Below are 21,522 nucleotides of genomic sequence, written 5' to 3'. Positions count from 1 at the left end.
CAACAGTAAAAAATACATAAAACACTTCATTGTATAAAACATTTAATTGCGTGAATTAAAAGTTTGCATAAAATACTCTTTTGTCCAAAGTTGATAATTGATTTTAAATAAAAACCTAATTATCCAAATTTTATACAAATAAAACAGATAAAATATTTTAAATAAGTTTTTGATTAATATAAATAATAAATAATTGATTAAATCATTTACTTTTATTGTTTTTATAAAAATCAAATAATAATTTGTCCCCCAAAAATTATAAAATAAATGATTAATTAATTAATTATTTATTTTAAAAAATATTTAAAATATTTTATGTTTTTTATTTGTATAAAACATGTGTAATTTAGGTCTTTTATTTAGAATCAAACATTAACTTTGGACATAAAAGGGTGTTATATAATTTATCCAAAATTTAAAATATATTTAAAATATAGTATAATTTTTTTTAAAAAAATAAAAAATGACATAATATATTGTGCACAGAGGAAATAATTTTTAATCTAATAAATATAACGTAAAATATATTTTAAAAATAATATTACTTTTATCCTATAATGGTAATATCATTAAAATATTATTTATTTATTTATTTATTTTAATTTATATTAAAATAATATATTAAAAATATTATTCAAAAGAAATAAAAATACAACCAAACACAACCTCACCCTTTAAGTTGTTGAGTCCCAATGGGCTTTGTGAGAAGAAGTCAGTATACATTTGTAGTGCTCGTGGACTTTGCTTTTGTTCTTTCCTTCCTCTTTCACAATTAACGCTCGAGATAATGGCCATCGCCGCCGCCATAACGCTGCCGTACGTAGCCGTTAGCCGCCGCTCGATTTGTTCTCACCGTCCAACTTCTTCCTCCTTGTTTCAGTTCCCTACTTCGCGGATTCAGCAAACATTTATTTCTAAACCTAGCGCCGTTCGTGCTGCGACGAATTTTGGTTGCCGGATCTCGTCTTCCATGAGCATTCAGGCTCCGGAAGAGAGCCCGAGTACGTCTTTTCTCGATCATAAAGAGAGTGGAATTCTTCATTTCGTCAAATACCATGGCCTCGGCAACGATTTCATACTGGTAAGGCGCCTGTTTGTGTTGCAGAAAACCTCGAAACTGATTTCAGCAGCTTCTCGCAAAATCTGTGCCACTGTGATTACAATTGTAAAATTGAATCGATCAGTCGATGGCTTTAACTGCTTTATGATCCGAGTTGCTGTTGCTTTTGATTTATTTTATTCTGGTTTTGGCATTTGTAGGTGGACAACAGGGAATCGCTGAATCCGAAAGTCACTCCCGATCAAGCAGTGAAATTGTGCGATAGGAACTTCGGCATTGGAGCAGATGGAGTGATTTTTGCCATGCCAGGCACCAACGGAACGGATTACACCATGAGGATCTTCAATTCTGATGGCAGTGAGCCTGAGGTAATGTGCATTTTGAATGCCTTTGTAACATCAGCTACTGCATTTTCACTATAAATGTTTTGGAGAAGACATGGTATCGAAAAAATGGCGATGTTCTCAAAATGGAGCCTATAGAATTTGTTTGATTTCAAGGAACTAAAACAATTTGACTATTGTGGTTTCGACACCAAAAGGAGAAGGGATTAAAGAAGAATGTGTAGTCGAATAAATATGTCTTTCTGCATTGGATGAAGTCAAAGTTATAGTAGGAGAAGCCTGTATTTGTATCTTTTGGATTTGAAAGTTTGAATCTAAACTATGTTTTGGATGTGATGTTTTTCTGAGAAAAAAAAAAAAAAAGTTGAAGATTGCATAGTTTGCCACATCTACTTTTGCAAAATGAACAATAGTTGATTTTAGGTCATTGGTTGATTTGTTTCTTGTAAATTTTGACTTTTGTTGTAACAGATGTGTGGCAATGGAGTTCGATGCTTTGCAAGATTCATTGCAGAGCTCGAGCATTTGAATGGTACGCAGAGGTTGGTATAACTGTTTCTTGATTCCTCATCATTCTGTGCTGATGCTCGATGATTCTTTTGATTGGATTAATTTATTTCGATTAAATTTTTACTTTTTCATTGTTTCATCTTTGCAGCTTCAAAGTGCATACGGGGGCTGGTTTAATTGTTCCCGAGATTCAAGAGGATGGAAAGGTTCTTTTCTTTATTAGTAAATAGAACTGTTAAACGAGCGGAGCAAATTTAAGTATTTGTTTTTCGAGTTCGATTCGAACATGTTATTGGTGCAGACTCGACTTGACCGTTTAGGATTCGACTTAAATTAGAGGCTTGAGCTCGAATTGTTAGGTTTGACTTCAAGCTCAAACTCAAGCTCGAGTTCAGCTCGAATTTTATACATATTATAAATATAAATTAAGTTAAATTTTATTAATAAATAAAAGTTTGATATAAAAGTTATGTATTACGTTAATATATATATAAAAATGATATAAATATACAATTATTAACAAGTTCAATTGAGTCACCTGCTAGCCGAGTTCAAGCTTATTTATAGAAATAATAATCTACAAGCTCGAGTTTGACTCATTTATTTTTATAAACGAGTCGAGTCGAGCTGTTAATGAGCCGGGTCAAGCTTGGCTCCTGAGTTACAAAATTTGTTTAACAGCTCTATTAGTAAATGCCTTTAAGGGATAAGCACGCACTGAATGTGTTTCTGGTACGTCGCTTCATAGTCATTGAAAAATTCTCTTCAGGTCAGAGTTGACATGGGCGAGCCGATTCTGAAGGCACCGGACGTCCCTACAAAATTACCTCCGAATAAAGATCAATCTGCTGTCAAGGCGAAATTAGACGTGGACGGACTAATCTGGAACGTGACTTGTGTAAGCATGGGGAATCCACATTGTGTCACTTTCGGGACAGAGTCGAGCAAGGTATTGCTGTCTGTTATTTAGCTCCGAGGCTGTCTTGGGGTTGATTTGATGATCTCATTCTTCGACTTAAATCGTTTTATCACAGGGTTTGATTGTCGATGATTTGAAATTAAATGAAATTGGCCCTAAGTTCGAACATCATGCGATGTTCCCTGCTCGAACAAACACAGGTATTTGGTACACCAACGTTTTATTCTGTATGGTAATTTCATTTTTTGGATTTATAACTTCATTTACTTCCAAGTAAACTATACATCCGTTTATCCAATTTGAATAAATTGCAGAATTCGTGCAAGTCTTCTCCCCAAGTCACCTAAAGATGCGCGTTTGGGAACGCGGCGCAGGTAATTCCTTAATACATATGCCAAAATGTATATTGCCTTATAAAAGTTCTTTTGTAGTTTAGTTTCTGTTTTTCTACTTGCAATCATAGTAATTTCCTATGAAATGCATTTACTCTAGGGTAGTTCTAGGGTAGTTCGGTATATGACTATCATTATCATTTTAGAACTTTAGAACTTTAATGGACCCTTTTTTAGAATAGTTCTGCAAATAATCTTTTTTTGTTAAAATGGTCCTCCGGTGTCGGAGTAGCCATGCTGACTTGTCGTTGCTGATGTGGCGCTGATATAGCTTACATTATGATACATCGAAGGACCATTGTAGTGGGACTATTTTCAGACACAGTCAATTTAAAGTCCTAAAATGATAAAAGATCATAAATGCGACTAAACAAATAGGTTACCAAGACATTTTGTAGAATAAAAGTAAATAAAACTTTTCGTATGTCGCTGACGTGACATCTACGTGGCGATGGCATGTCAGCCTTGTCAGTGCCACATAGGGGTGTCAATTTGTATTTTTGGGTCGTGTTCGTGTCGGGTTGAGCCATGGGGATAACAGAAAAACTGTTAACCCTAACCCGAAATCTAACCCGAAACCCTAGACTCGAACACGACACAAATTTTTTCAGGTCGGGTTCAGGTTGACCTGAATTAGTTTCAGGTCACCCGAAACCCGAACAAACCAGACAAGAAACAGACCTAAAAATTTAAAAAAATTAAATTGACCTAAGAAATATCATTTTTATTTTTATTTTTATATTTAAAATAATATAAATATTATAAATTAAAATAATAATAATAAAAATTTCAGGTCAACCCGAAACACGAAACCCAAAACCTAACCTGATTTTTATATTTCAGGTTATCAGGTCAACCCGAAACACGACACAAATTTTTTTTGTTTCGGGTTCGGGTCGACCCGATTTTTTTTCAAACCCGAAATACCTAAACCTGAATCTGAAAAATTTCAGGTCGAACGGGTTCGATTTCTCGGGTCGGGTTTACTTTTGACACCCCTAGTGCCACATTAGAAACAACGGGCCAGCTTGGCGAGTCCGGCACCAGAAGACCCTTTACTTTATTCTAGCTTCCTTTTTGTCTTCCGATTGTTTTTTATTTCAAAATTCTTGAGGTGAAAATGCGCCAAATAATTTGAGTGAAAAAAATCAATCGAATAGTTCAAAAATGTGAAAAAGATTATGGCCCCATTTGCTTAGATTTTTGAAGTTTTTTTAATATAATAAAAATTTAATATTTGATGTGATTCTTGTGAGAAGAAATAAGTATTTGATAGTATATTTGTTAAAAAAATTACGGTTAATAAATAATATCAAAATAAAAAGAAATGTTTATGCAAACGGAGCCTACTAGTTTCGACTACAAAGTTTAATTCAATCGCTTGTTTCAGGTGCAACTTTAGCCTGTGGAACCGGGGCTTGTGCTGTCGTCGTTGCTGCAGTGCTCGAAGGTCGGGCCGAGCGAGTAAGTTTTATATATTATCAACATTTTATTATTAAATCATCGACAAACAAACCTTCGCCGTAATTTAATAATACATTTCTCTGCAAAACAGAAATGCACAGTCGAATTGCCGGGAGGGCCTTTAGACATTGAATGGAGAGAAGCCGACAACCATGTCTACATGACGGGACCGGCAGAAGTTGTGTTTTACGGCTCGGTTCCTCTCTGATCGATCATCGACTACGACGATTTCGAAGATATTGTTAAGCCGTATGGCAATGCAGGTTTAGCCTTGTTTTTTCTTTTTTTTTTGTTGTCTTGCTGGGGTGAAGCTGATCTGCCAATTGGTACTTTCTTAGCCCTGTAGTTTGTAATATAGAGTGATTTTGACCGTTGGGTCACTCAATAATTTGAAATATTTTGGTTTCATTTAGATAGATTTAATTTTATATAATTTTTACTATTTTTGTTTATTTTCAAAAGTATTAATTTTTTATTTTGATAAAAATAATTATATATTAATATTAAAATATTTTTAATTTTGTTTTAAATTACAAATAAATAATTATATATATATACACACACAATGTTAAAGGACAAAATTATTAATTTTTTTTATATATATATTTATTATATTAAGTATGTAGTACCAAAAAAAATAGAAAATAGTATCATTATTATGGCAACTAATGGAATTTTGTATTATTTTTTAATTTCCTATAGTAGTTCCTATGTCTCATTGGAATTAATGTCACACTTTACATATTTTTGTTCATCCCGCATTAGTCTATATTTTATTTGTTTTTAGTAATTATAGTTTCATTATTTTACATAAATATTTTTATTTTACAATTATTCATTACTTATTTATTTTTTTAAGAACTAAGGATTTGTTTGTTTAGTATTTTGATTTAACATTTTTGTTTCAATGGGAGGTATAGAAAATCATATGGTAATATAAAAAATAATATTTTATCTTGAAAGTTAGATTTTTGTAAGGATAACTCAATCTTTAACATATTAACCCTAAATTGTTTTTACACCTCTAATATCAAAATTTTGTCAAGTATATAAATACGGTGATACCAACATAGGTACAATGAAAATATATTACTCTATCCGTCCATTGAAATGTTACCATTTTTCATTTTCGTATGTCTCAAAACAAGGTTATAATTTTCTAATTTAGTAATTGTACTAGCTACTTCACATAATAAATACCGTTTCAACTTACAATATATTACATAAATGTCATTACTTTTATATTACACCATACTCATAGGAATATTTTTGTCTTTTGACTACAATTCAATATAATATTAATATTAAAAAATTTATGTGAAAAAGCAAACCCCGTTGCGGGACGAAGGAAGTATTTCTTTTGATAAAATATTATTTAAATTAAATATTAAATCAAAACCCAAACAAACACTTTTCTATTAATAATATGTCAATATATTGCAAATTCCCAACGGTAACAAATTTGTAAACGCACCACAAATACAAACTATAAATACACAAAGCTCCATTATTTTAGTTACTATTTCAAAATATACATTTATGTATTTTTCAAAAAAATACGTATAAATAAAATATACTTTTAATTTAAAATTATTCAAATTACCTTTTATGAATTATTTCACGCTCCCCAAAGTGAGTATATATAATCTACAGATAGATTCAGTAGCCGTTACAGAAATCAATTCAAACCACACCTTCAATTCCCACCTGCCGACTGCGAAGCGACTGAGTACTGCGATCGAGAGGGGTAAGTAGCTCTTCGATCTTGCTAGTTTCGTGCTTCCATTTTTGGATCTACTTAACATTTTTCGTTGTTTCTGAAGTTTGGATTCAGTAGGAGCTGGTAATGGCGTCATTGACACCGGATTTTCGGAAGGTAGGGATGAGTATAGCGCCGTCACCGTCGCCGTTCCTCACGCCGCGGCCGGAGAGGCGGCGGACGGAGTCGCGAGGCTTGGATTGGAACGCAAATCGGCCGGAGAAGGATAAAGAGATCAATATCCAGGTTTTGCTTCGATGCAGGTGGAATTTCGCAATTCAATTATTTCGAATTTTTCCCCCTTTCTAAATCGCAGAGTAATAGCGTGAAGGATTCTCCTGTTTGTTGTTGTTTGCCCTCTTAGGCCATTATCTGATGACGAACAACGATTGAATGTGCCGAAAGTAATCTCTTGTAACGAGAACCGAAGAGAAGTCACCGTTATGCAATCGATTGCTAGCAAGCAAGTGGATCGAGTTTTCACCTTTGATAGGGTTTGGATTTCTTCTCCAATACAATTCTTTTTTAATTATATCAACAATCACAGAATAATGATTGATATTCTTATCATGTGAAGGTTTTTGGTCCGAAAGCGCAGCAAAGATCTATATATGATCAAGCTATTTCACCCATTGTTAATGAAGTATTAGAAGGTTTCAACTGCACAGTTTTTGCTTATGGCCAAACTGGAACTGGTAAAACATACACAATGGAAGGAGGGATGAGAAATAAGGTATAGAAATGTGTGTGTGTGTATATATGTATACTTTTTTGTAGTACATTTGATTGATTTAATTGAATCCGAAATGAGTTTCTTGATGTAGAGTGGTGAATTGCCTGCTGAGGCTGGTATTATTCCTAGAGCAGTTCGCCAAATCTTCGACACCCTAGAAGCTCAAAATGCTGATTACAGTATGAAAGTGACCTTCTCTGAACTATATAATGAGGAAATTACAGACTTGCTAGCTCCAGAAGATCATTTAAAATTGACAGAAGATAGACCTAAGAAGCCGATTTGTTTGATGGAGGATGGGAAGGGTTCTGTGATTGTTAGAGGTCTTGAAGAGGAAGTTGTGTACAGTGCAAATGATATATATAGCCTTTTGGAACGAGGTGCTGCTCGAAGACGGACGGCAGACACCTTGTTGAATAAAAGGAGCAGGCAAACACTGTTTTCGACTTTGCCATTTTTGTTTTTCTTGAATGTTGTTAGTCTTGGAAATACTAATACTTCTTTTTGCGTTGCAGTCGATCTCATTCTATATTTACCATATGTGTTCACATTAAAGAAGGCGTTGTCGGAGATGAGGAGCTCATCAAATGTGGCAAGCTTAACCTTGTTGATTTGGCAGGATCAGAGAACATATATCGGTCGGGTGCTCGTGAGGTAAAATTTTTAATTTTAGTACAACAAAGAAATGTTTCTGATCATCAAAGAAGAGATTATTTACATCTTTATGTGTGTTTGTATACAATAAATTGTGCTGCATTAGATCATTTTAGTACCACACTATCTCATTCTAGTTAGCAAAAAAAAAAACTTTTCTACGATAATGGTAACAAATTATTCAAATCATTGAGGAAGAAAGTAGTTACATATGTGTTGCATTACCCTTGGCAATGCATACAACTTCTGTCGTACAAATCTATATTCACTTTTCTTTTTGGAAATGTCATAAAAAAATGTTATTTTTTATTTTTAGTAAAAAAGCATACACACCCACGTTAAAAACTGCGCCCAAAAGTTTGATAACACATTTGGATGATTGAGTGAGTATAATTTGTGTTGCATTAGATCATAACAAAAAGATGTCTTTCTATTAGATATATTTTGGTCAGTGTTTTCTTCTAAATTAACAAATTATTATTCAGGCTCGAGCAAGGGAAGCAGGAGAAATAAATAAGAGCTTATTAACCTTGGGTAGAGTCATTAATGCATTGGTGGAGCATTCAGTCCATATACCTTACAGGTTGTGTGAAATTTCAGACCTTGAATGATTGAGTTGCAGAAAGTCGAATTCATTCCCCACTTAATGTGGTGTTATGCAGGGATAGCAAGCTTACGAGGCTTCTAAGAGATTCATTGGGTGGGAAAACAAAGACTTGTATCATTGCCACAATCTCTCCATTGGCAAATTGTTTGGATGAAACTTTAAGCACGTTGGACTATGCATATCGTGCTAAAAGCATAAAAAACAAACCTGAGGTTAATTTAGCATGCACGCTTGCTTTATCATTTCCTTTAGTTATCCTTTCTCGGCACTTCAATTTTTTTCTAATTTCTTGAAGGCAAACCAAAAAGTGACCAAAGCTATGCTGCTTAAGGATATATACATGGAAATGGAGAGAATGAAGCAAGGTGAGGATTTGTTTTGCCTTATCTCAGGATTTCTTGCTGTGACATGACACGATTTTTGAATATCAGATATTCGAGCGGCTAGGGAAAAGAATGGTGTTTATATCCCCCAAGAGAGATTCCTGCAGGATGAAGCTGAAAAGAAGGTCAATATACTTCTAAGTACTTATCACGTGTCAAAGAAAATTTGCAGTTTCAGAAAATGAACAAACATGGCTTAGTTGATCGTATAGAATTTTGATTAAAAACCATAAATTTTATTTCAATCTGAACTTGCAGGCACAAAGTGAAAGGATAGAGCAATTAGAGAGTGAGCTCAGTGTGAATGAAAAGGTACTTTTTTTGCTCGTCTCGTCATTGAACTTTGTCTAGAAAATTTCTTTCGCCTTATGTATTTACTTTCTATTGCTACAAAACAGCAACTTGATCGATATCGTGAACTATATGTTACTGAACAAGAAGAGAAACTGCACGTTGAAAGTGAGCTTAAACACTGCAAGGTATGGAAGAGGAAGGCTCTGCCGGATTGGATCTTTCTACTTATATATACGTTTATCAAAACTCATATTATCGTGCAATATTTCTTTAGGAAAATCTACAAACAACGCGTAAGAGCTTAGAAGAGTTACAAGATGATTATAAAACAGCTCTCTCATTGCTGAAGGAAAAGGAATCCACCATTTCGAAGTTACAGGATTCCGGCAAGTGTAGTGATGCTTGCATTATCGTAAAAGCTTTTGTTATCCTGCCATTCTTACAATCTTTCGTTATGCAGAGAATAATCTAGTCGATTGTGCCAAAAAATTAAGAGTCGACTTACATGATGCATCGGAGGATCTCTCAGCTCTTTTTGGGAAGATCGGTACTGTTATTACAATTCCTGGAGTAGTTATCTGTTCTTAGTTCTTACTATTGGCTTTGGTTAATTTTGGTTAAAAAATTCTTCTCAGATCGTAAGGATCGAGTCGAAAAGGAGAATCAAAATATTCTACATTCATTTGGAGCACAGCTTGACCACAGTTTGAAAGACTTGAACAAGATCATTCATGGTTCTTTATCCGAGCAAGAACAACAACTCAGATGTGTCGAGGATTGTGTCACCAAATATCTCTCTGCTAAATATGAAGTAAGATGCTTTGCATTTGAAAACCTGCGATAAATTTAGTTTGTAAAGAACTCTATATAAATGTATACTGTCTTCACTTGTGTTTCAGTCGAATGAAGCTATGGAAGCGAAAGTTAATAAATTGTCGGAGACGTATGCTTCAGGAGCCTCGAACATGAAGCAGCTTATCGATGCACTCCAGAAGAAAACCTCTTCTGACCTCGAGCAAACGACGTCCATGGCTTCCGATCAACTTACCTCAGTTGAGAATGTAAGAACACGGCGCAACTAGTTTTATATACATATATAAGAATCGTTACCTAATTGCGTGTTTTTTATTGTTTCCAGTTCTTGAAAGATGCATCCATTGATGCCAAGGAAATCATTTCGGATATTCAGAACTCCCTCGACGAACAACGGCAGCTATTGGCATTCTCCGCCAAACAACAAGCCGAGGTTTGCTTTACTTTACGCTTGAACAAATGATTAGAGTATTTACAAATTACAATTCCATTGGAAGTAACTTCAATTTATTACACATTTTAGGGGCTACGTCGTAGTTTAGCCTCAGCCAAGGCTATATCGCATGCAGCCATCGATTTTTCCAATGACCTCCGAACACGAGCTTTCAAGCTCATACAGCTTCTCGAGCAAAACCAAATCGAGAAGTCCAACAGATTTCATACATTCGAGGAGAAATTTAAGGTTTGTTTGTCGAACGGATTCTGATTTACTTAAATATACGAACAATTTCCTTACCATTGTCTTCTGTTAAATATAGAATGAAGCTCTCAAAGAAGAAAAACTAGCAATGGATAAAATAGCAGTGATATTGTCGACTCTAACCTCCATGAAAACAGACATGGTAAGCTCGATCATCCTCGTATCAATGGTGATATATATATTATCTAATCCAAAATCTTCAGGTATCGAAAGCTTCGAAAAGCTTGGAGGACTCCTGCATTCAAGAAAGCCAGTCAGTGATGCTGGAATTGTCGAACATACGCGAAGTTCTAGCTTCAGAAACGATGGAGCTAAATGATTACATGGAGAAGGCCAAAGATCGCTATGTCGAGGATACATTCTCGTCGACTGAATGCAGAGCTGCACTAGAAAACACCTTACAAGAATGGTAATTCCTCATGCTCTTTGTTCTTACATGTTGTTCGATTTAGTGTTATATCGAGACAGCGATTTCACTTGTTTTTTGTGTCATGCAGTGCAGGAAAGGTCGAGCTGTCCGGACGAAAATGGCAAGATGCGCAATCAGGTGTGAGCCGTATCACGAACAACGGTCTGAACGACTTCGAATCCGCTGCTAGGTTAGTTCGATCATTACATCAGAGGTGGGATAATTCATTTTCACTATATAATCTTATATATATCTCTGCATTTCTTCTTGGCAGGTCGAAAACACTTGAGACTCGATCGATGCACGACAACCTTCGTTCGATGTGCTCGTCGATGGGCGAGGAATTTGATTTTCGCGTAAACGAGTTGTCGGGATTGATCAAAGGTGGAGTTACCGAAATTCGAAACTTCGAAATGTATATTCGCCTTACTCAACAAATTACAAATTACGTGTTTGCGCGCAGATACATTCAAATTGGACAAAGCGAACAAGAAGGAAATATGCTCGATAACGACGGAAAGCGTCGATCAGCTCGATTCGATAAAATCGATCCACAATGAACGTGTATCGGATATTCGCAGCAGATCCGAGCAATGCATCCACAAGGATTATTTGGTAGGCATTTTCTTCGGTCTACGATGTAAAGTTTCTTTTTTTTTTTTGCGTCGATCTTTAAAAGCACCACCTAATGGTTTACTATTGTCATCGTTGTTAAACAGGTCGAGCAGCGAACAAACACGACTCCTAAGAAACGATCCATCGCGATTCCGAGCTTGCAATCGATCGAGGAGATGAGGACAACGATTATACGATCGAAATTGTGTGACACCGAAAACAAGATTCATGACCGGAAAAGAAATCCTTTTCAGCTTGTTAACGGGAGCGTAGCATTGTGATCGAAAATCGAACCCGATGAGCGCGCAACGTCTTCTCCGAGTAACCGGGTAATGAAATTGTTTGATAGCTTGATCGATCGATCTTGTTCTTCTTCATCGTTAAACTTCTAGTATGATTTACATGTTTACGCTCGATATAATGTTTCATATATATATATATAGGTTTCCCGCTTAATAATTTAAATTATTCGAGTTTGGAGTAGAGGTTTTATAGATGGTTTAGTATTTAATTCTAACTAAATGTGAGAGTGTACAATTTAGTGTTAGCAATTAGGTGAATTAGGTCCTAAATTTATAATACTAATATTTTAAAAATATCATAAGTTTTTTTTTTTTTTTTTTACAAAATATTATATTAAATACTAAAATTTTATGTCTTAATAGAAGCCATATTTGTAATGTGACGCATGATTCATTTAAATAATAAAACTTTTTGGTTGTGGATTCTTACTACTTTTGTTTTTGACCGGAAAGCAAAGCAGGTCCGAATTTGGATTTCATTATCAACTTTTTTTGGGTTTTTTTTGTCTGTCTACATAATAATAATAATAATAATAATAATAAGCATCGTTTTTAGATGAATTATTATTATTATTATTTTATTTTATTATTTTTTTATATATAATATAAAAAATTGTGTTAAAAATATAAATTATTATTTTAAGTTAAATATATAATATTTTTTTAGTTTTTTTGTAGGAGCATTTGAAGTTTTTTTTTTTTTTTAAAAAAAAAATAATAATAATAAAAAATAAAAGAATTAGTATTGATAGAAGATGGTTGATCTTTCTATGGATTAATATCTTAATTTTTCTTTTAAAAAACATGGTCTTAATAACCTACCAAAGAAATGATTTGTGTGTAACAGTAATATGTTTGAATTTTTATCCATGCAAAAATATAAAATTAGAAATAAATCTAGGGTGTGTGTTCATTGAATTTTCAATCGATATTATTTTAAGGAAAAAAATCATTTTTTTTTGTCTCAAATATAATCAAAATTTATCATTTTTTGTTTCAATATAATCAAAATTCATCATTTTTTTTTGTCATAATATAAAATTTTTATCAATTTTAGCTCCAATATAACCAAAACTCATCATTTTTTGTCTCAATATAATCAAACTTCATCTTTTTTGGTCTCACCGTCAACAAACCGACGAAAAATGCTGACGTGAACTTGCAAAATTGTGCAATTTCTTCAAATATAAATATAAGGTTTGATTTCTTTTCATGTTAGCATTTTCCATCGATTTGTTGATGGTGGGACCAAAAAAGATAATGTTCGATTATATTGAGACAAAAAATGATGAGTTTTATTTATTGAGACTAAAATTGATAAAAATTTTATATTTGGACAAAAAATGATGAGTTTTGGTTATATTGTGATAAAAATGACAGTTTTGATTATATTGAGACTAAAATTAATAAGATTTTTTTTTATATTGGGACCAAAATTGATAAATTTTGATTACATTGTGATAAAAATAATTTTTACCTTTATTTGAAATATCATCTTCAATTAGTATTTCTTCGCCATAATTAATTTTGCACCCACTTCTCATTTCCAATAATAATAATATAATAAAATTTATATAATTGTATATAATTTTAAAAAATGAAAAGTAAGTGTTTGATTTGATATATTTTTATTTTTTTTAAGGGAGAGTTATATAAATTGTAAAAATCCGTTTAAATCTTTCAAACAAACACACTCGAAATTTGGTTCTACAATATGAGTAAAAATTTGAATAAATTTCCGAATTTTTTTTAGATAATATGACATGACGTAGTAGAAAGAGAAGACTTGGACAACCAAAAATTGATTTTGTACTCTCTGTTCCACCACAATTGATACTATTTTCATTTTTGTGTGTCCCGTAATAATGGACATCTTTCTATTTTCGGTAAAAATTATTAAACCAAAACATATTTAACAAATATAAATCAACTTAATTAACTACATAACATACAACATCATAAATGAAGTAGGACTCACTCAAAACCCCTTTATTTTTGCATATCTCCTAAAAAAAATATATATATTTTTATCTATGTTTAAAACTACACATCTTTTATAAAATTAATTTATGTTAATTATAAATAAATAAAAATATATTATAGAAGATTTTATTCTCTACAAAATGAATATCATATTGCATATATTTTTAAATTTCTATATAATTTTTAAATATTTAAACATATATTTTAATTTTTTAATTATATATATTAAATTTACTTAAAAACTATAAATATTATTAATTATACAAAAAATAATATAATAATATCATAACTAATTGTTATTAACTAATTAAATATCATCACTTTAAATACCGTGTCCCTAATGGTTCAATTCGGATTGGACAGAGGGAGTATTAGAGATGGTTGTATACATAAATACAAACCTTTGATAATTTTTTAATCATGATACAAACATTAAAAATAATTTATTATATTGAGTTTGGAATCTACAATAGTTCCATTTTATGCATTGCCAAATCAACTATTTAAAAAATAAGGGTATATTTCTTAACATAATATTGAAATATAATATTTATTAAAAAATTTAAAAAATAAAATAAAATAAATTGTTTGATGACCAGTGCATGATGTGTTTGTTTGGGGTTAAGATTTTGAGTTGGGATTTGAATAGTAAAAATTTTGAATTTGAATAGTTGTATGATGTAATATAAATAGGTGTTGATGTGATGTTTTGAATGTAAAATTGATTTTTAGTATAATATAAAAAGTGAAAAATAGGTGTTCGATTTGATGTTTTTTAGAGGAAAAAAATTTAATGAATAGTGTAAATCCGATCCAATCCTCCAAACAAACACACCCTAGTATCCCCTATTTTCACATTATGCATACTTTATTTGCTCCATAATTCAATATTTAATTTCTAGACTATTACATTTTTTTATATTTTTTTTGTACCAAAATTTTTGCTATTATTTTAAATTATGCCAAAATTCTTGAGTTTTTTTATTATTTCTAATTTCTTTTTTCTAAATTATATAATTACAATTTAAAAATAATCTCATAATAAAAAAAATCAAAATTAATACTAGTACAATTTATAAAACTACACCAAGGTGTCTTTCGTACAGAGAAATGAAAATGATTTCATTTCTCTTATTTGTTTGATTCAGATAAATGAACTTGAGAAATAAATTATTTTTATTTCTCCATTTTTATTTTTCTCTTATACGTAGAGAAATAGAGAAAAATGATACAGTGTATACATTTTTTTAATTTTTTTAATTTTTTTTGTACTATCTAATTTATATATATATTTAATATATTATTTTAATTTTACAAAAATCAAATTTAATTTATTGTTAAAGTATTTAAATTTTACGATTTTTTAAAAAATTATACTAAAATATAAAACATCGTATATAATTTATAATTTTTTTAAAAAAAAATCACCAAAAGCTCTCTTTTTGTCCCATTAATCATTTATTCTTATCTGATCCATTCATTTTTTTTTATATATATATACATTTCTCAATTGAATTCTCTATTTTACCAAAATAAAAAATTTTCATTCTCTATTCAATTTTATTTCTCTCCAATTTCATTTTTTACTCTCATTTCTCTGCAATTTCATTCTTTGTACCAAACGCGACTAAAAGTAAACAAAACAAACATTAAAGAACGGAAATAATATTTGATATATATATTGCATTAATAAATAAATATTCAAAAAAATACAAAAAAAAAAAAGGAAAAGAAAGAATTGAAAATTAAATTATTTCTTTTTACAATATATAATTGAACAATTAATTAAAAGCATCCTAATAAATTGAATAATTAATCAAATGGGATTCTCCTTCAAGCTTGGGGGTATTCTTATGGTCGCTTTCGGCATAATTAGTTTAATAAATAATAATTAACATGTAATTATTGGTTGGTTATACATTAAATTAAATTATTTTAAACTAATGTGGTTGTTGATACATATTGTTGTTCTAACCATAGTTGTGGGCCGAAAGAAACACTAAAATTACTTAACAATAAAAAGTGTCTTAATATATAATTATTAATTATTTATTTTGCATATTTGTCTGATGCTTCTATGCGTGAAACATATGTTGCAAGAAGTTCCAATAATAATAATAATAATAATAATAATAATAATTAGAAAGAAATTAATTTCAGTTAAATTTAATGGCCTGTTTTGCGTCATGGCTTAGCTAACTTAGCTTCTTCTTATTATTATTATTGAATAAAGTGCTGTGTCTTTTTTACTGTATGGATACTCCCCGTCCATTAAAATTAGTTCATTTGAACTCGGCATAGAATTAAGAAAAATAAATATTTTACTGAAAAAGTGATGAGTAGTTGGGGTATTTTTAAAAATTTAGTTATAAAGTAAAGTAAATGAAGATATGGAATCTAATAAAGTTAGTTGTATTTGTTGTAAATAAGTGTTGAATTGAGAGTAATAATTGCATATAATTTTTAAATATTTAAATATATATTTTAATTTTTTTTAATCATATATATTAAATTTACTTTAAAAATATAAATATTATTAGTTATATAAAAATAATAATACTCCCTCCGTCCCAATACAATAGTCTTATTTACTATTTTTGTCCATCCTAAAAGAATAATCTCATTTCCATAAATAATCATATCACTATAAAATTACCTTTATTTTTTTATTATTATTACACAATTGTCACTACTTTTTACACTAATACACATACAGGGGCAAAAAAGTCTTTTATCCGTATTTGTTACCACTATCAATGTTCCTTAAATCTCATGCCCAATACAACCAAAACTATAGTTCCGAAACGGAGAGAGAGAGTATAATAATATCATAACTAATTATTATTAACTAATTAAATATCATCATCTTAAATAGTCTGTTACTGTTTCAAGTGTGTTCCAGATAAAAACCCCCGTCGATATATATGATAAATGTCAGTTAATAAATGTATATAAAACATAAATCGAAAAATATTTTTCGACACAAGATATTCTTAAACAAACCCTAAATTTGTGCAATATAAGGGACAGCATATTTCGAATTGTCCAATATTCATCCTTCAAAATATTTTTAATTATTTTTTAATTGGCCATTATTATTTTATTGATCCATATATATTTAAAATGACGTTCAATTATTGCCCCATGTTGCATTAACGGTACATTGATAAATAATTAAATAAATAAATATAAATACATATTAATAAGGTATAGAAAGAGATGGTTTTTTTACTTTATTTTTAAGTAAACTGATAATTACATATAATATTTTAAATAAAATATGATCATTAATATTATAAAAAAAAAAAATGAAAAGGGAATAGTAATTCAAAATACCTTCACTAAGCAAACTATTGAAGCCCCATAAGAAAGCAAAATTTCACAATAATAATTATTGTAAAAAAAAAATCTTTTTTCTCCACTTATAGTATGTTTTGATTTTAAATTTTTTATTTAAATAATTATTTAAATATGTTATTTTTAATAAAAATAATATTCTATCCGTACACAAATAAAATTTGCTTTTTTTTTTTTTTTTTTTTTTTTTTTACAAAGAACCAATGAAGTGAGTATATTATTTTTAAAGAGGAAATATGTAATTGACAATTTAAATAATGTAAGAACATAGTCCTATTACTGAATATAGGGTTTTTTTTTTCTGGAATTTTAATTTGTATTTTGGTTTAAATAGTACTCCTTTCGTTTCAAAACTATATGCTTAATTGGATTGAACACGAAATTTTAAGGAATAATTATACTATATTAGCAGTTAGTAAAAAGTATAGATAAAATACTTTTTTGCCATTGTGAATATATTAGTGTAAAAAGTTGTAGCAATTGTGTAATAAAAATGAAAAAGTACGAATAGTTTTATAATAATATGGTTATTTATAAAAATAAGACTATTGTTTTGAGACAGACAAAAATGATAAACAAGACTATTGTATTAGGACGGAGGGAGCATATTATTTTGATTTGATATTGTAAAAAAAAAATTATATTTTTACTAAGAAATCGTACGGACTGAATAATGTTAATTTATGTTTGAAACACAAGATAAGCACACCCGTTATCCTTTGAAAAATAAATTATTTCATTGTATAACATTTTAAATAAAAATAAATACTCTATTTGTTCAAACTCAAACTACTATTTCTATTATTTTCGTTCGTCCTACTCTACAGTATTTATTTCATATGTCAAATTTCTTACACACTTCTATTAATCAGTAAAATACTACTTCATTCGTCCCATAAATATAGTCTTAATTGGTTTGGACACGAAATTTAAGAAATATTGATATTATATTCGTAGTTGGTAAAAAATATGAATAAAAAGACTTTTTTGTCCTTGTAAGTGTATTAATGTAAAAAGTAGTGGCAAGTGTAATAATAATAATAAAATAATAAAAGTAATTTTATAGTGATATGGTTATTTATAGAAATGAGACTATTGTTTTAAAACGGACAAAAATGGTAAACAAGACTATTATATTGGAATGGAACGAATATAAAATATTATTTAAATGCTAAAACAACTAAAATCAAACACACACACATATGTTTGCACCATTACATCATTTGATTGTTACTACGAACAGAACATTATCAAATGTATTTGTGAAGTACACAGTACAATATTTTAATCTACTTTGACGTTGTCATTATCCAGTTTTCATTATTCATTACCTATCATATTTTTTTTTTTTATTTTTTTTTTTAATGGAATGGATCAAATTCAATGAAAAATCAATATATTATTTATTTACATACAATTTCTCATTTTTTACAATTCTAAAAATATTTTTATAAAGAATATAGCCAATAAAAAGTAATGACAACTTTTTTAAAAAAATAAATATGATATATGTACGAATATACATGAATTATGTTAATATAATACATATATAATGCATTAACTGATAACATATTGTATAGAAATAAACATTACATAATTATGTTAATATAATATAAATAAAACATATAACAAAATATCACACAATATATATTTTTTTATGTAACATATATATATATATTGTTAATTAAAAATTATATTATTTGACTAGCATACATGTATTTATATCAACATTATAATAAGTTCGACTTAAAAAAAAATGTAAAAATAGAATATATATATATATTTAGTATTTAATTTAATTTATAACATCACACACACATATATATGTGTTAAGCACAAAAAATAATAATAATAGTAAGTGGCAGTAGGATTCTGGGTAGGGTCTGAATGAAAGCCAAAAGGTCTGGAGGTCGGGCAGAATAAAGGTCGGGAAAAGGAAGAAAGGTCGGGCGGAGTCTAAAAAAAAAAGGTGTACCCAAGTCGGGTAAATCGTAGATCGGATGGAAGGCGAAGTCGGGCAGACGCGGAGGTCTGTCAAAAGGAAGGTCGGGCAGACGCGGAGGTCTGTCAAGAGGAAGGTCGGGCAAGGAAGAGGTACGGACAGACGCGGAGGTCTTCGGTCAAAGACGGAGGGCGGCTGATGCGGAGGTCGGCCAAGTGTCAAAGACGGAGGGCGGCTGATGCGGAGGTCGGCCAAGTGAGGTCGGGCGAAGAAGCAGGTCGGGCGAAGGACGAAGTCGGGCAAAAGAAATTTGGCAGTGGACAGGCAGGTCGGGTAAGAGGCAGGTCTGAGTTCTGTGACTGGTGGGAACGGTTGAAGGAAGTTGTAATACGTGTCAATAGAGGAGAAATTGGTGGTCGGTTGACAGCGGTTGCTGTAACCGACCAGACGGCGGTTCAAACCGTTTTCTTCAAAGGTTATTTAAGGATTCAGATTTATTCTGAAAAGGCATCTTCAATCAACTTCAACAAAGCAAAGTCAGATTTGGGGATCACCACTTTAAATTTCAGTCTTTTATTTTCCAGTTTATTTTCTGTACCATACAGTGTTTAGAGATTCCTAATCTCAGGCACTAATTAATCAAGTTTAAGGATATTTTCTATATCTTTGAATTTTACTTTATTTTTGTTGAAAAATTACATCAACAAATTGGCGACCACAGTGGGAGCAAGACAAAATTGCTCATTCCAATTCCGGCGATAATTTCATACGTCTTAGATCCGGCCGTATCATCGGAAGGGTCCATATGGCAGGTTCACAACCTCAATCATCTTCGGCACCGGCGGGAGAATCCGTTCCACCACCTATTGTGCCAAATGCCGGGGAAATCCCACAACCACCAACTGATTGGTGGTCTTATGTTCAACAAATGTTGCGTGAGCAACAAACGAACATGTTGCGTGAACAACAGAATCTGATGCAGACCATGATAGATCAAGCACTGTCAAGGGTTAGTCTTCAACCCACTCAAACTCCACCAGGAGTATCACCATCCAGACTACAGGCAAATGTCGCAGGGCCATCATTCGTGGATAGTGCATTTCCAAGCGTCACAACTTTCAACCGAACAGATATGGGGAAGATTCCTCTAACTTTCCCAGATAATGTTCCTTTGGGACCGAGGGTTGATAATACCCAGCCGAATGAGAGATTAGGAGGACAGACTCATAATCCCATTCCAACCGAACCAGCCTTCTCTAGAGAAGAAAGGTTGGAGGGACAGACTCATAATCCCATCCCAGCCGAACCAGCCTTCTCCAGAGAAGAAAGATTGGGAGGTCAGACTCACGATCACATTCCAGTGTTCGACCATATTCCACCCAGAGTAGATCCGGAGGATATTGCTCAAGTTCTGCGGGTGCATTTCGGAATGAATCCGCAAACGGTGAACAGGCCGGTTTACCAGAGGCCATTTCCAGAAAGGATCATTAACGATCATCCTCTCCCGAGAAATTATAGGCCACCAGACTTCTATTCTTTTTCGGGAGAAGACGGAGCCTCTACCATTGAGCATGTGGGTCGCTTCACGGCTCAATTGGGAGAAGTAGGCAACAATCCGTTTCACAAGTTACAATTGTTTGGGTTGTCGCACACAAGAACAGCTTTTTCTTGGTATGTCAGTCTGCCGCCTGGACAGTTGCAAACTTGGGAAGAGTTAGAGGCAGATTTTCATGGAAGGTTCTTTAATCCTCTGCCGACAGTCTCACTGATAGACCTTCTGGAGATCACGCAGATGCCGGAAGAGACCGGGTACCAATTCATAGAGAGGATGCGATTGATGAAGGGACGATGTCCTACGATGATCAATGAAAGCGAAATGACCAATTTGGTGGTCAGGAACATGCATACCAGACTTCGCGAGGCCCTGACAGCCCACGATTTTCAAGATCTGGCCAGTTTAGCATCCACAACAAGAAGGTTAGAATCCTTTTTTACAGAAATTAATCATGACTTCCGTCAGGGGGAGATGCTGAAGCAATGTTAGTGCAAGATCGACCAACGTCCAGGCCAGCACCATTCCGCGATAAATGGAGGTCGGGTCCAACGTAGCCTCGAAGGATGGAGGTCGGATTTGAGGCTGACGTAGCCTCGGATGCCAGCCTGCAAACTCCTAAAACATCACTGGAAGTGATGTTTAGGAGTCTTGAGGAGGAGGCTTATTGTTAAGCACAAAAAATAATAATAATAGTAAGTGGCAGTAGGATTCTGGGTAGGGTCTGAAT

At 31.8% G+C, this 21,522-nt stretch overlaps 2 protein-coding genes across 2 annotated transcripts; both read left to right on the top strand.

The window, feature by feature from the left end:
• The first annotated feature begins 699 nt into the window (after window positions 1–699).
• Window positions 700–5,101, top strand: LOC127251114 (diaminopimelate epimerase, chloroplastic). The gene is made up of 9 exons (XM_051274698.1): window positions 700–1,081; window positions 1,261–1,428; window positions 1,876–1,946; window positions 2,063–2,120; window positions 2,684–2,863; window positions 2,949–3,033; window positions 3,148–3,207; window positions 4,616–4,689; window positions 4,781–5,101. Exons 1-9 carry the CDS (start codon window positions 788–790, stop codon window positions 4,895–4,897), a joined length of 1,107 nt encoding a protein of 368 aa, XP_051130655.1. The 5' UTR covers window positions 700–787; the 3' UTR covers window positions 4,898–5,101.
• Window positions 5,102–6,339: 1,238 nt separating this feature from the next.
• On the top strand, window positions 6,340–12,170 carry LOC127250774 (kinesin-like protein KIN-5B). The gene is made up of 24 exons (XM_051274193.1): window positions 6,340–6,436; window positions 6,513–6,711; window positions 6,813–6,942; window positions 7,026–7,181; window positions 7,273–7,610; window positions 7,697–7,835; window positions 8,321–8,418; window positions 8,498–8,654; window positions 8,738–8,807; window positions 8,874–8,950; window positions 9,084–9,137; window positions 9,224–9,304; window positions 9,394–9,505; window positions 9,580–9,666; window positions 9,755–9,930; window positions 10,019–10,180; window positions 10,258–10,365; window positions 10,456–10,614; window positions 10,691–10,774; window positions 10,836–11,041; window positions 11,130–11,231; window positions 11,316–11,425; window positions 11,505–11,656; window positions 11,761–12,170. The coding sequence occupies exons 2-24, from the start codon at window positions 6,536–6,538 to the stop codon at window positions 11,935–11,937; spliced, it is 3,111 nt and encodes a 1,036-aa protein (XP_051130150.1). The 5' UTR covers window positions 6,340–6,436; window positions 6,513–6,535; the 3' UTR covers window positions 11,938–12,170.
• Window positions 12,171–21,522: the final 9,352 nt, after the last annotated feature.

This window comes from Andrographis paniculata, unplaced genomic scaffold (genome assembly GCF_009805555.1).
Source record: "Andrographis paniculata isolate CXL003 unplaced genomic scaffold, ASM980555v1 Contig38END, whole genome shotgun sequence".
Taxonomy (NCBI): Eukaryota; Viridiplantae; Streptophyta; class Magnoliopsida; order Lamiales; family Acanthaceae; genus Andrographis; species Andrographis paniculata.
This window is presented reverse-complemented; position numbering and strand designations above follow the sequence as displayed.

Bases quoted from the DNA above. Each gene is read 5' to 3' on its own strand.
- LOC127251114 (XM_051274698.1), top strand. From the start codon at position 788: ATGGCCATCGCCGCCGCCATAACGCTGCCGTACGTAGCCGTTAGCCGC. The intron at 2,121-2,683 runs GTTCTTTTCTTT...AATTCTCTTCAG, and splicing joins AGATTCAAGAGGATGGAAAG to GTCAGAGTTGACATGGGCGA. The intron at 3,208-4,615 runs GTAATTCCTTAA...CGCTTGTTTCAG, and splicing joins CGTTTGGGAACGCGGCGCAG to GTGCAACTTTAGCCTGTGGA.
- LOC127250774 (XM_051274193.1), top strand. From the start codon at position 6,536: ATGGCGTCATTGACACCGGATTTTCGGAAGGTAGGGATGAGTATAGCG. The intron at 7,836-8,320 runs GTAAAATTTTTA...ATTATTATTCAG, and splicing joins ATCGGTCGGGTGCTCGTGAG to GCTCGAGCAAGGGAAGCAGG. The intron at 11,232-11,315 runs GTTAGTTCGATC...TCTTCTTGGCAG, and splicing joins GACTTCGAATCCGCTGCTAG to GTCGAAAACACTTGAGACTC.